Source organism: Dysidea avara, chromosome 14 (genome assembly GCF_963678975.1).
Source record: "Dysidea avara chromosome 14, odDysAvar1.4, whole genome shotgun sequence".
In the NCBI taxonomy this organism is placed as follows: Eukaryota; Metazoa; Porifera; class Demospongiae; order Dictyoceratida; family Dysideidae; genus Dysidea; species Dysidea avara.
In genome coordinates, this window is record NC_089285.1 from 8,853,176 (window position 1) to 8,868,120 (window position 14,945).

General features: G+C 39.0%; 1 protein-coding gene across 1 annotated transcript; it reads left to right on the forward strand.

The window, feature by feature from the left end:
• Positions 1-12,421: 12,421 nt before the first annotated feature.
• On the forward strand, positions 12,422-14,945 carry LOC136244046 (uncharacterized). The gene is made up of 5 exons (XM_066035571.1): positions 12,422-13,368; positions 13,422-13,857; positions 14,385-14,482; positions 14,774-14,893; positions 14,925-14,945. Exons 1-5 carry the CDS (start codon positions 13,255-13,257, stop codon positions 14,943-14,945), a joined length of 789 nt encoding a protein of 262 aa, XP_065891643.1. The 5' UTR covers positions 12,422-13,254.

Here is a 14,945-nt window from a genome sequence, read left to right on the forward strand (position 1 = left end):
ATTTACTGTTAAAAGGGGGGTAGCAACAATCTGGCAAATCAATAGGCTGACACCAGATGATTCTAATTCGTGTATCTAAGAGATAGCAAGAGGTAGTCACTACCAATAGTCTTGTAGAACCATTTGCTACCGGGATCAAAATCAAATCAAGCGATCAAGAGTTAAATTTGCACTGAATCAAGCGATCAAGACGCCCTAGAAAGCTGTTGTGATCGACGAAGGAAGGTTCGAAACTAGGAGGAACTGACTTGGATTGACTCGTCTAGTAGCGATACAGCTCGAGGTCGCGAAGCACGCACACACACCATGACAGATTAACTACCAATTATATGAATACAATCAAGTCACGTGCCTATTTACTTATACATTACGTCAGCTATGTTTACGTAAGTACTAAATGTTATTCTACATCCTCCGTGGGGCAGCGTAGTATTTCAGTCCATTTACTGATCTTCTTCAAAGCCTTAGTAGTAGTAGTTCTCTTCTCACGAGTTGGTGCAGGAGGAGGATCAGCAGCAACATTACTGGCTGATGTGTCTTCAGATTCCCGGACTGTATGTGTATCTTGTATGATATCATTAACATTGTCAGCAACTTCGAGAGGATACAGTTTGACAATTGGTCTGGTTGTTCCATAGTTAGCTGTTTTTATCAGAGCTGAGCGAATTAAACCATCATTGTCTTTGACCAATTCTTCTATCACAGCCAACTTCTAGTTTAAACTTGGTGTGTCATCGTGTACACCTACAATGTCTCCTTTCTTTATAGATTGTTTATTAGCTCCATTGATTTTGTAGAATTCTCTAAGTGCTGTCAAGTATGCTTTCCTCCATCGTGACCCAAATCTCTGTATTAACTGTGAATTTTTGTCTACTACCCTTCTTATGTCCACATTACTAAGGTAAGTGGGATCATTAAGTTCATCTAGATCATCAAGTGTGTGGAGATCGGACTGAATTCTTCCATATATCAAATGGGTAGGAGTGAGTGGCTCAGGATCAGAAATGTCAGAAAACACATATGTAAGAGATTTATCATTGAGCATAGCCTCAATCTCAGTGATAATTGTCTCGAGCTTCTGTTGTGACACAAATGCTCTACCAAGGGTCTTCTTAACTGCTTGTTTAGTCAAACCTATTAACCTCTCCCAAAATCCCCATACCATGACACTTGCTTTGGAATGAAATGCCAAGTGACATGTTGTCATCCTAAAGCTTCTTTGAGAACATCTGAATCAAATAGCTTCCGTATTTCCTCCACAGCAGCCAGGTATGTGGAGGCACTGTCTGATATCATGTGACTGGGTAGTGACTTACGACTTGCAAATCTTCAAAAGGCAAGTAGAAAGCTATCAACAGTGAGATCTGAAACAACTTCAAGATGAACTCCTCTGGTGCAAGCACAGGTAAATAAAGAAATATACACTTTCTTTTCTCTGCTTGGTTCTTTGACATATAATGCACCAGTGAAATCAACACCTGTCACTTCAAAGGGTTTGGATTCACTAACACGCACTTTGGGTAGTGGTGGAGGATTAGGTGCTTTGTATGGCTTTCCCATGAGTTTGTTGCAAATAACACACTGCCCTAGTTGCTTTCGCACACATTGATGTATGGTTGGAATCCAATATACTTGCCGTAAAGCAGTCAGTGTTGCCAATTCCTTCGTGATGTAATTTGGTATGGGTACTCTGGATTACAAAGGCTGTAAAATGATACTTGGGAGGAAGAAGATAAGGGAACTTGGTTGATTCATTAACAAGAGCATTATGAATTTTGCCGCCACATCTGTCCTAGTCAAGAAATAATCTGAGTTGTTTGACTAAAGTGGGACATGCACTGTGTCTCTGTGATCTCTTGTTTGTAGGATGACTTCTGGCTACTAGAAATCCAAAGTTTCTCAGCAGCATTCAGTTCAGAAAGAAACAATGGACCAACTAGTCTGGGTTGACGCTTCAAGGCACTGTTGATAATCTCATTACATATGAGGTAACAGCTAGCAACTTATTGATCATACTGTAACAAGATATATCTATGATATTATGGATATCTGGTATATTCTGACCACTCTCCTGATTTACAGGTGTTACTGTATCATCTGTGTCTGGACTGTCAGAGAGCTGTAGATGTAAAATATTAGTAAGTAACCATGTTGGCCAGGAAGATTCTGAGGGTAGCCATGAGGTCCTTGAGATCACAACTGTGATGATAGTAATTGATCAGTTGAGATACCTCTGGTTAGAAGATCTGCTGGGTTATCATTAGACGGTGTAAATGACCACATGTTCGGTGGGAAGGAATCAATGATTTCTGAAATTCTGTTTGCTATGAAGGGTTCGGTAGTGTTGTGTTTGTAGATCCAGTGAAGCACGATTTGACTGTCAGACCACAAATGTACACTGATGGATGAAAGCTTGTAAATCAAATCTGATCTGACAAATTGAGCTAGGCTTATTGCCATCACAGCTGCCATTAGTTCCAACTTTGGTAAAGTAAGAGTTTTGACAGGAGCAACTCGACTCTTTGACATGACCAAGGAGATCTGATGATTCTTACAGAGGTAGACTACTGCACCGTAGGCTTTGGTGCTTGCATCACAAAATACATAAATATTATCAGCCTTAATGCTTGTGTTAGATGGTCTGAAATGAACTCGTGGAATTGTGATGTTTGGCAACTCAAGTGGGTTAGACAGTATGGTAAGCCACTTGTCTTTGTAGTGATTGGGGAGTGGCTCATCCCAAGGTAGCTTGTCTTGCCAAATTTCTTGCAGTAAAATCTTTGCTCTGATCGTTACTGGTGTTGTCCATCCTAGTGGGTCATAGAAATGAGAGGAGTACTGTAACACATTTCATTTGGTAATCAGTACAGAGTTGATGGACGGGAAGCTCTTTGACACAAGTGACAATGCGTCTGTTGCTGTGTTCCAGCGTAAGCCTAGAATGGTGACTGTGGAGTTTGGGTCAATTGTGTTGTCATCAAAGGTGATCTTTTGTAGAGAGGGGCTGTTAGATGCCCATGAACGTATATTGAACTTTGCCTGACCCATGATGGCCCTTGCTTGAGTGTAGTAGTCTATCACACTGTCTTTTGTGTTGCAACCAGATAAGAGATTGTCTACATAAATATTTCTTTCTATGTCAGTGGCAACATCTGATTGAAATTTGCTAAGATGGATTTTGATAGTGGTATTCAACATGAATGGTGAACTAACTGTGCCGTGCCGAAAGGGACCACTGCAAATCTGTATATCTGGAATTCACTGTTAGGTTCTTGTGGCTTTGATGGCCAGAGAAATCGTGTGTAGTCTCTATCTGACTCGTGGAGTTTCACATGCAGAAAAGCCTTCTCAATGTCAGTAGCAAAGGCATATGGGTGGTACAAAATCTCAACAGAAGAGCACATAGATCATTAAGAAATGGAGGTACAACTGTTAGGCAATCATTTAAGCTGGCACTGTTGTTACTCTCATGACAGCTACAATCATACACAATCCTTATAGGTGTAGTGGGTGAGTTCTTCTTGACAGGGTGGTGTGGTAGATGGTGCACATGATTCAGTTTTGTAGAATTGTTAACTCTTTCAATGAATCAATATTTTATCAGTACATGTACTAATTATATATATAATACATATATTTATTACAGAAATCTCCATGGTGGTTTCTTTTTAACTGAACACTCTCAAGGTGACTTCTTCTAGATGCTCTCTCTACAGGGTGAATTATTTGTAGTTGAATGATCTACAATGTAACTTCTTCTAGCTCATCTCTCTACAGGGTGATTTGTTTGCAGCTGAGCTCTTTACAGAATGGTTTCTTTGTAGCTGAACTCTCTACAAGGTAACTTCTTCTAACTGATCTTTCTACAGGGCAATTTGTTTGTGGCTGAATTTTCTACAGGGTGATTTCTTTGCAGCTGAACTCTCTACATGGTGGCTTCTTTGTAGCTGAACTCTCTACAAGGTAATTTCTTCTAGCTGATCTCTCTACAGGGAGATTTGTTTGTAGCTGAATTCTGTTCAGGTGATTTGTTTGCAGCTGAGCTCTTTACAGAATGGTTTCTTTGTAGCTAAACTCTCTACAAGGTAACTTTTCTAGCTTATGTCTCTACAAGGTCTCTAGTTTGTAGCTGAACTCTCTACATGGTGGTTTCTTTGTAACTGAACTTTCTACAAGGTGACTTCTTCTAACTGATCTTTCTACAGGGTGATTTGTTTGTAGCTGAACTCTCTACAAGGTAACTTCTTCTAGTTGATCTCTCTACAGGGAGATTTGTTTGTGGCTGAACTCTCTACAGGTGATTTGTTTGAAGCTGAACTCTCTAAATGATGTTTTCTTTGTAGCTGAACTCTCTACAAGGTAACTTCTTCTAGCTAATCTCTCTACAGGGTGATTTGTTTGTAGCTGAACTATCTACAAGATAACTTCTTCTAGCTGATCTCTCTACAGGGTGATTTGTTTGCAGCTGAGCTCTTTACAGAATGGTTTCTTTGTAGCTGAACTCTCTACAAGGTAACTTCTTCTAGCTGATGTCTCTACAGGGTCACTAGTTTGTAGCTGAATTCTCTACATGGTGGTTTCTTTGTAATTGAACTCTCTACAAGGTAACTTCTTCTAGCTGATCTTTCTACAGGGTGATTTGTTTGTAGCTGAATTCTGTACAGGTGATTTGTTTGCAGCTGAGCTCTTTACAGAATGGTTTCTTTGTAGCTGAACTCTCTACAATGTAACTTCTTCTAGCTGATGTGTCACTAGTTTGTAGCTGAGCTCTCTACATAGTGGCTTCTTTGTAACTGAACTCTCTACAAGGTGACTTCTTCTAGCTGATCTTTCTACAGGGTTATTTGTTGAAGCTGAACTCTCTACAAGGAAACTTCTTCTAGCTGATCTCTCTACAGGGAGATTTGTTTGTAGCTGAACTCTCTACAGGTGATTTGTTTGCAACTGAACTCTCTACATGATGGTTTCTTTGTAGCTGAACTCTCTACAAGGTAACTTCTTCTAGCTGGTCTCTCTACGGGAGATTTGTTTGTAGCTTAACTCTCTACATGATGGTTTCTTTGTAGCTGAACTCTCTGCAAGGTAACTTCTTCTATTGATCTCTGTACAGGACGATTTGTTTGTAGCTGAACTCTCTACATGGTGGTTTCTTTGTAGCTGAACTCTACAAGGTGATTTCTTCTAGCTGAACTATCTCTTTCCATAGTTGCATGAACTCCCTACAAGGTAACTTCTTCTAGCTGATCTCTCTACAGGGTGAATTGTTTGTAGCTGATCTCTCTACAGGGTGACTTGTTTGTAGCTGATCTCTATACAGGTTACTTGTTTCTAGCTGATCTCTTGAATTCTCTTCAGGGTGACTGCTCTATTAGAGTATCTCAATCTCGCACTTGCTGCACCAAGTTGGATTTCGTGTTATAACTCTGTGGCTTTAAATCTGATTCTTCTACACCATTGATGAGCCTTTCTAAGATGATTACTCCATCTGTACAACAATTTTCAAAGCATTACCCCAAGCGGTTTATCTGGTAGGCGTGGCAAGCAGTCATTTTTTTATTAGCTAATCTCGATTGCATAAACGTTACACACTGTTGGTTTTTTCGTTGTATCTTCCTGGTTTTAATCTCGATTTCTTTCAAACCACAAAAGGATTGAGGTTCAATAGTTAACCTATTCACCCACCGATTTTCAGCTTCTTCCCATATGCGGCTTACCCTGTAGGCGTGAAAACATATTGGTGTTATTGTACTTTGTCGTGATACCATACTGTTCATTTGAATTTCACCTTGTTGGGTACAATTTCAGTCGTATGAATATTGTCATGTCTGCATAGTGTGTCGTGCGGCCCAAGAAGCCGGCACGCCACACCCGTGAGTATATTGACAGGAAGAACGAAAACGTCATTTTCACACCTTTGTATCTCGGCAATCACTTATTTGATTGGAACCAAATTTGCTACACAGTTGCCCGCCAGCCAGGGGAGTCTACATTCCAAATTTGAAGGAAATCGCTCCAGCCATTTCCGAGATACGAGCTGCCAAAGTTTCATTTTTTTTTCTTCGTTTTTTTTCTTCTTCGTCTTTTCGCACACTTGCAAAAATTGCTATAACAAGCAAACGCGTACTCCGAACGCCTTGAAATTTGGCACACAGAAAGGGAGTCCAACGGCAAATCCTAGCATCAAATTTGGTACAAATCCGATGAATGGTTCAGGAGTTATGACCGATTATTCGCGTAAAACAAGATCGATTTGTTGTCACGCCTACAGGGTAAACCGCTTCATGGAATGAGTTGAAAATTGCTATGTAGATGGAGTAACCATCGTAGGAGTGCCTTTTGGTGGTTTGAAAGGAATCGAGATAAAGACCACGGAGATATGACACAAAACCCAACCTGTGTCACAATTACACGATCGATTTTTAGGAATAAAATAGTATTAGTTTTCACGCCTACTAGGCAAACCGCTAAGAGCAATGAGCTGAAAATCGGTGTATAGCTGGAATAATCTTCATAGAAAGTCCTTGCAGTAGTACAGAAGAATCGAATTACAAACCACTGAGTTATGATTCGAAAGCCAACTCCGTGTAGCAAATGCGAGATCGAGATACTCTAATAGAACAGTCACCCTAATAGAGCATTCAGCTAATTTATTTACTCCATTATAGAATTTTATTACATCACAAGTTATTTTGTAGGGAGTTCAGCTGCAAACAGTTAATCTTATAGACAGTTCAGCAAGAAGACAGTCACCATGTGGAGAGTTAAGCAAATATATCACTATAGAGATTCAGAACATTACAGAACATTACAAGTCACACTGAAGAAAGTTCAGCTATAAACAAGTCATGCACCCTGTAGAGAATTCAGCTACAATTAAGTCACTCTCTAGAGAATTCAGCTACACAGAATTCAGCTACACACAAGTCACTGTGGAGATAGTTCAGCTACAAACAGATTACCTTTTAGAGTGATCAGCTACAAACAAAACACTTTGCAGAGTGTTCAGCTACAACAAATCAACCTTTAGAACGATCAGCAATGAACAAATCAACACAAATCTACCTGTAGAGAGATAAGCTAGAAACAAATCACCCTGTAGAGAGTTCAGCTACAAAAAATCACCGTGTAGAGACATCAGCTAGAAACTAGACACAATGTAAAGAGTTCAGCTACAAGCAATGACCCTGTAGAGAGTTCAGCTAAAACAAATCAACCTGCAGAGAGATCAGCTACAAACAAATCACCTTAAATTACCCTGTAGAGAGATCAGCTATAAACAAATCAACCTGCAGAGAGATCAGCTACACACAAATCAACTTGTAGAGAGATCAGCTACAAACAAATCACCCTGTAGAGAGATCAGCTAGAAACTACAAACAATGTAAGGAGTTCAGCTACAAACAAATCACCCTGTAGAGAGTTCAGCTAAAACAAATCAACCTGCAGAGAGATCAGCTACAAACAAATCACCTTATAGACAGTTGAGCTACAAACAAATTACCTTGTAGAGAGATCGGCTACAAATTAATCAACCTGCAGAGAGATCAGCTACACACAAATCAACTTGTAGAGAGATCAGCTACAAACAAATCACCCTGTAGAGAGATCAGCTAGAATCTAGACACAATGCAAGGAGTTCAGCTACAAGCAAAATCACCCTTTAGTGAGTTCAGCTACAAACAAATCAACCTGCAGTGAGATCACCCACAAAAATGCACTTGTACAGAGTTCAGTTACAAACAAATTACCCTGTAGAGAAATCAGGTAGAAGAATTCACCTTGTAGAGAGTTCAGCAACAAAGAAACCACCATGTAGAGAGTTCAGCTGCAAACAAATCACCCAGTAGAAGGATCAGCTAGAAGAAGTTACCTTGTAGAGAGTTCAGTTACAAAGAAACCATTAGAGAGTTCAACTACAAAGAAATTACCCCGTAGAGAGTTCAGCTAGAAGAAGTCACCTTGTAAAGAGTTTAGCTACAAAGAAACCATCATGTACAGAGTTCAGCAACAAAGAAACCACCATGTAGCGTGTTTAGCTGCAAAAAAAATCACCTGTAGAGAGTTCAGCTAGAAACAAATCACCCTGTAGAGAGATCAGCTAGAAGAGGTCACCTTGTAGAGAGTTCAGCTACAAAGAAACCACCACATAAAGAGTTCAGCTGCAAATAAATCACTTGTAGAGAGTTCAGCTACAAATAAATTCCCCTGTAGAGGGATCAGCTAGAAGAAGTCACCTTGTAGAGAGTTCAGTTACAAACAAATCACCCTGTAGAGAGATCAGCTAGAAGAAGTTACCTTGTAGATAGTTCAGCTACAACAATTCACCCTGTAGAAAGATCAGCTAGAAGAAGTCACCTTGTAGGGTGTTCAGTTACAAAGAAACCATCATGTAGAGAGTTCAGCTGCAAACAAATCACTCTGTAGAGAGTTCAGCTACAAAGAAACCGCCATGTAGAGAGTTCAGCCTCAAACAAACCACCTTGTAGAGAATTCAACTACAACAAATCACCCTGTAGAGAAGAAGTTACCTTGTAGAGAGTTTAGCTACAAAGAAACCACCATGTAAGGAGTTCAGCTACAAAGAAACCACCATGTAGAGAGTTTAAATATCCTGTGGGGAATAATGGGCATGTAATAAATATATGTATTTCTTCCTGTGGTAAAGAAAAAAACACATGGGTTAAAAAAGTCTCAAAGCCAGCCATAGGCCGGCTTTGCAGTATACAAATACAAAAAGAAGTGATGTCTAATCAAAAACAGCCAAGCTGTAAAAAAAGGTGCGGCCCCCAAAAAGGCCATGGTGAAAAAAGATGTGAAATCCAAGGTGGCGGCCAAGAAATGGCTGTGATGGTAGGTTAATGGTTACATTTTAATAACGACAATTCAGGTGAATTTTGTGCCACTTGGTCTTGGCACCAAATTCACCTGAATCGTCATTATTAAAATGTAACCATTAACCTACCATCACAGCCATTTCTTGGCCGCCACCTTGGATTTCACATCTTTTTTCACCATGGCCTTTTTGGGGGCCGCACCTTTTTTTTACAGCTTGGCTGTTTTTGATTAGATTATATATATCAAGACACACGGTAGTGTGTCGTGCGGCCCAAGAAGGGGTTTTACTCTTTTCACCACCTTTCATAACCCTTACGTAATATTAAGCTGAAAAGCATCCAGACTTCCTACTGTAGTTGTTGCTCTCTCTCTTCGACTTTAGGGCACGAATCTAGTAATTGCCACGAGTAGTCGACTTTAGGGGATGCGTCCAGTAGTTGCCGCGAATAGTAGACTTTAGGGGAAGCATCCAGTAGTTGCCACGAGTAGTAGACTTTAGGGGAAGCATCTAGTAGTGTTAGCGTTAGGGTTAGAGTTCAGCTTTGGTTTCTTCTTCACCTTTAGGGTTAGGTTCTTCTTACTATATACAGCTTATTTCGTTAGTCACATTTATAAGATACAAAAGAAGAGGATGAAGTGAGCTAGCAGCGGTAGCATAATCGGTAGCACACTGGCCTATCACACTGGGATCCTGGGTTCGATCCCCCTTCAATACTTGACCTTTTTTTTTGCCTTTTTGGTTCACCGTTTTTTGTCTAAGTTCTGTAGGGTTATGAAATAGGGTGAAAAGAGTGATACCCGCCCAAGAAGCCGGCGCACCACACCGTGAGTATATGTACAGGAAGAAAGTAAACGTGATTTTCACACCTTTGTAGCTCCGTGATTCCTTATCCGATTGAAACCAAAGTTGCTACAGAAGTGCCGGCTAGGTAGGGGAGTCCACATTCCAAATCTGAAAAAAATCGCTTCATCCATTTCCGAGATACGATCGTCCAAAGTTTGGGTTTTTTTTTCTTCGTTTTTTCTTCTACTTCTTTTCGCACACTTTGCAAAATCCGCCATAAAACACGAATCCATGCTCCAATCGGGCTGAAATTTGGCACACTTAAGGTGGCGGTCAAGTGTCCGCCCACTCAATTAATTAAATTTCAAATATCCTGTGATTTCCAAGTTATTATCGAATTTATTTTCGCTACCTAAATAAGCACTAAGAAAATGGGCTGTTCTGCACTGTTGTTGTAGCACATCACAAACGGCGAAGGTTCAAGAACGATTTTATAGTAGGATGAATGGCGCAACTTTATTCCATCACGCCAACCATTACGGGGCCCATATCCTAGTACTGACTTTCTTTTCATGGTGTGTATGTTTCTGCGTATTTAGAGTTTGATTGTGAATCAGCTAAAGGTGGAAGCGAAAGGAGAGCTCGGAAACTTGGACCGAAAAACACTGCACTCACAAGTTCGGATCACTACGACGATACGCGTGCACATTCACATACCTTCGATCTTCTACAATAAAAATTTATAACCGATTCTGACAATTGCTTTGGCAACAAAGTTGATTGGAAAATTGAAGAAGTTTCAAGAATGCATTGCGCGGAATTACGTAGTATACTGCGTCACCAACACACGTTTCTATTAAATTCGTAACCTCGTGTTCAGTGATTAACGATGGTGTTTACGACTTGAAAACGGTGGACCATTTATGGTCTGATATACTTGAGGAGCAACTCTTACCTTTGATCATGAGATAAAGCGTGGTTAATGCCGGCTCTTCTATTTGTTGTCTCTGTCACTTTAGTTTTGGAAGCTGGACAATGTCGGTGTACTACAACTTCACTGTTATTATTACAGGCGATACACCACTGAAACGTGTTAGTTGTGTCTCGCTGCAACTGGAAGTATATGTGCTAATTCTATCTAGGTCTTTAGCTAGCATTCATAAGAAAATTGTCTGACAATGCATCTCATGTCAGCGCATCTGGAAATTCTTCTCAAGGTTTATGTGATGTTTGCCAATAAATCAGGTATGAGTTACAGTATGTATAAGTATGATTTTATACAGTAATAACATAATAAATATTCGTCTTTAAGGTTGTGTACAAAAATATAATTTATGTATTATACTGTTCAAGGTGACCAGGTATGTTACAGGGCAAATTTTGGAAACTATTAGACTGCTCAGAAATTACCAAAAGTGGCAATTTCTGGCAACCAGAAGTTACCAATTTTAGCTACTTTTGAGCTGCTTAAAAGTAAAAATAAGCCAATTTTGGCAGGTTTTTAGTTGTCCATAATTGCCATTTTTGGCAATTTTGTGCAACTGCAAAGTTGCCAAAATTGGATAGTTGTCCATAATTGCCATTTTTGTGTAACTGCAAAGTTGCCAAAATTGGAAGCTTCCAAAGTTGGTAAATTCAATGATTTAAAGTTACCAAATCTGGCAACAAACACGCTGTCACTTTTATACAGGACAGTTAACAAATTAATTGTGGGATTTAGTTTGCCAAAAGTGGCAAATTTTTGGATTGTTTCTGGGTGTGTTACAGATCAAATTTTACCAAAATGGCAATTTCTGGTAACCAAAAAAGGCAATTTCTGGGTATGTTACAGATCAAATTTTACCAAAAATCGTAATTTCTGGTAACCAAAAATGGCAATTTCTGGGTATGTTACAGAACAAATTTTACCAAAAGTGGCAACCAGAAGGATTTTGGCAGGTTTATAGCTAGTTGGAATATTTGGCAATTTTGTGTAACTTCAAAGTTGCAGAATTTGGAAGTTTCCAAAGTTGGTAGCTAAATTCAATGATTTAAAGCTACCAAATCTGGCAACAAACACTGTCACTTTTATACAGGACAATTAACCAATTAATTGTGGGATTTAGTTTGCCAAAAGTTGCAAATTTTGAATTATTTCAGAATTGTCCAAAACCACAAGTTGTGATAAACAAAATTTACCACTTTTGGTGACATTCTACGTACGTAGTTGCCACTTTTAAGCTATGCAATAGTTTTCCAAAACAGAAGTTCTACTATACGTAGCTAACTTTTCAATCGCAGTTATCTGAGTCCAACCAAGGTCACCAATACTGAGATTATTCCATAATTCCCCAAAATTGGCATTGCCTTTGTTGCTTTAAGCAGAAGCTAATGGTCCTCAAAAACCACCTAATCTGGGACTTGGTGTAATTCTTTATAATAACATATGCAATCTTGTAAATGAATTGATTTGAAAGCAAATTTGATTAAAGCACTTAAAAGCAGTTTCTACAGTACACAGCTATAAGAAATTTGAAGTTTAATGTTCTCCATATCGTGCCCGCTTCTTAATAACCCTTTTACATCTACGTTTGGCCAATGGTGTAAATTCTTTTAATCTTTCGTCATCTCGTTCATCCTCTTCATTAGTCTCTTCTTCATTATTTGATGATATAGGAGATATAGTGGCCTCTATTTGTTGTCTTATCTCCCACTCTTCCTCAGCTTCTTCCTCACCATGACTTTGCATCTCTACCGATTTCCTATTGGAGCTACTAACTGCATCTGAACTTGTAGCATTCTTCAACTCAGAAATGGAAGCTCCTTCAAACTTCCTGTAAATTTCTTTCAGCACTATTCTTAGGCATTCTGACCATTCACCTACAATACAACAGAACTATCAAACAATTATACAATAAATAATACTGACCTTTGTATTGTGTTGGAACCTCTCTAGGATGATTAAAAGGCACTGTATTAGGCCACCACTCAGGCTGGTCTCCTTTCCAATCAATACCAAAATCTTTTCCAATTCCTACAATGACTGAGCTAAGTGTCCTTCCATTCATTTCATCAATTGGTTGAGGCAAAGCAGGAAGAATCAGCTTTGGAGATGAAACATCCTCTTGAGACTCCTCTTGAGGCTGATGTTTTAGAACTTCAAGAAATTGAAGTTTGTTATCTTTTACAATGGAAGCCATTCGTTTGTCTCCAGCAACGCAAAGACCTCCAGTCCAAGGTGTAGCATAAACAAACAAGCTTGGTATTCCATACGTCTCAAGGTCTCCAATCTTCTTAGTAATAACATCAATTCTCCTTTTAGAGTCCCTCGAAACCATCTTGTTTTTAGAAGCCATTCTTTTCCGCCAATAGTTGCCAAATGCCATAGGTTGTGTGATAGTGTAAATTTATAGCTGAAAACGGCTGATCCTTGCAAAACAGCAAGTTTAAACAGGTTAGACCAGTCTTTAAGCAAAATAAATTATGCTACAAAAGTCTTTATTGACTTTAAGGAATTATGCACCTTTTTACTATAATTACTTCAAAGCAGTTTTCCTCACATGACATACACTTTCAAGTTTTACAATCCAATCAACACTTCTGAGTAGCATTATACTTAATCTCTATGAATCACAAATCTGCACATTTGAAGGGCCATGAAGATAGGAAGGAGTTTCCAGGTCAAGAAAACTTCAGGAGTCAAAACTTCAGGAGTCAAATCTTTACCAAATCCAAAGCTTCAGTCATCTACATTAGTTTATCAAGAAAAGGTATGTACTTACATAACTGGCAAGTACTATATTACGTAGTTTGATTCCCATAGGTCTGTGCACTGCCTAAAGATATAGTTTACTACCAAGCTGTACTTCAATCAGAAAGGTTTATACCCCTGAGCAAGCAATGGTATGCCATAGCAGATTGCTTTGAAAATGGACAGCTCAAGTCAGAGTACTGTTTGATAAAGAAACTGAAGTTTCATTCCATGTCAAAGACCTCGTTTTTATTTACCTGCTCATGTCAAGAATCAAAAGTACAAAGCGATGGGTTGATGTGCACCTCTCCAATAATCACGGAAAACTACAGCGCATTTTGCTTAAAGGAGGAGTCACAATACTGCATTCATCGTTCGACCATTTGTAAGCTTCAGAGCCATCAGGGAGGTTCAGAACAAGCTAATGATGAAGAAGATAGTGGTGTTAAGGAAGCTCAGCAAATAGTGGTATTGAGCATAAGTCCACTGTGTGTTGCCGTTGTTTCAGGTACGCACACTTTATAGTTTATACTAACATTTGCTCATTGTTTACATACACATACTGTGTTCTGACCCACTAAAGCTTTACATCAAAGAAACAAAGTGTGCAATAACTAAGTTATGCCAGGGATATAACTACCAGTTATTGCACTGAGAAACATTAGAAGTGCATGTGTTGATGATAATTACTATTAAATAAGAAGTGCTCAGATGAGGATAGCATTTTTTAGTTATTACCTATTTGGGTTTTTTGACTGCAAACTAGCAAAGCATTTAAAATCACCTATACATATGTAGCTGATCTGCTTTGCTGGTTACTAAACACAATAATTGTAACTTGAAAAGCAAGACTAATCACTATTATTATTGATGAACAAAGGTGGTGGGTTAGAATCCAGTTATATCATATGCAAGCACTCATATGATATCAATGTTATTTACACTCAACCTCGGCTTTTGCCCTCTGTATTGTGTAATAGCATTGATGTCACATCTCATGCTTGTGATATAAATATATAACTTTTTATATGATAGAAGATGAACAGAGTGCAGGCCTGATAATGAAACACAAAAGAAACAGTTCAACCTACAAATGTATTGTATGTACCGACCCACAGTGCGATCATCTCAAGGTGAGCAGTGTAGTGGAAATTCAAATAATATTATACCGTAGAAGTGGAAGGCGTCATTTTAATTTGTCGATCTCTAGAAAGCAGTGCTTTGGTATAAAGACCTTGTTGAATTGATGCGGCTTGGCATTATTTTAATGTGGCAATTTGGTCGGAAATTGCCAAACTGCCAAATTAAAGTCACTGCCAAATTTTCTGAGTAAACGGTATTGCATCAATTGGAGGATATTGCAAATCACACACAGTGTACTATATGGTTGTAAATTGTTTTGATAAAATTTTATTACCTTGCAGATGTTCGAAGAATGGAGAGAAAGATCTGAGTTCACACCTGATGAGGACACTGATGATGGCAAGGTAGATGAAGTACCCACTGCAGTGTCATGGAAGAAAATATCTTATCCACTCTCAAAAGTGCTACAGAGTCGTGTAGCTGAGCATGAAGGAGGAAATTGGATGTTCCTAA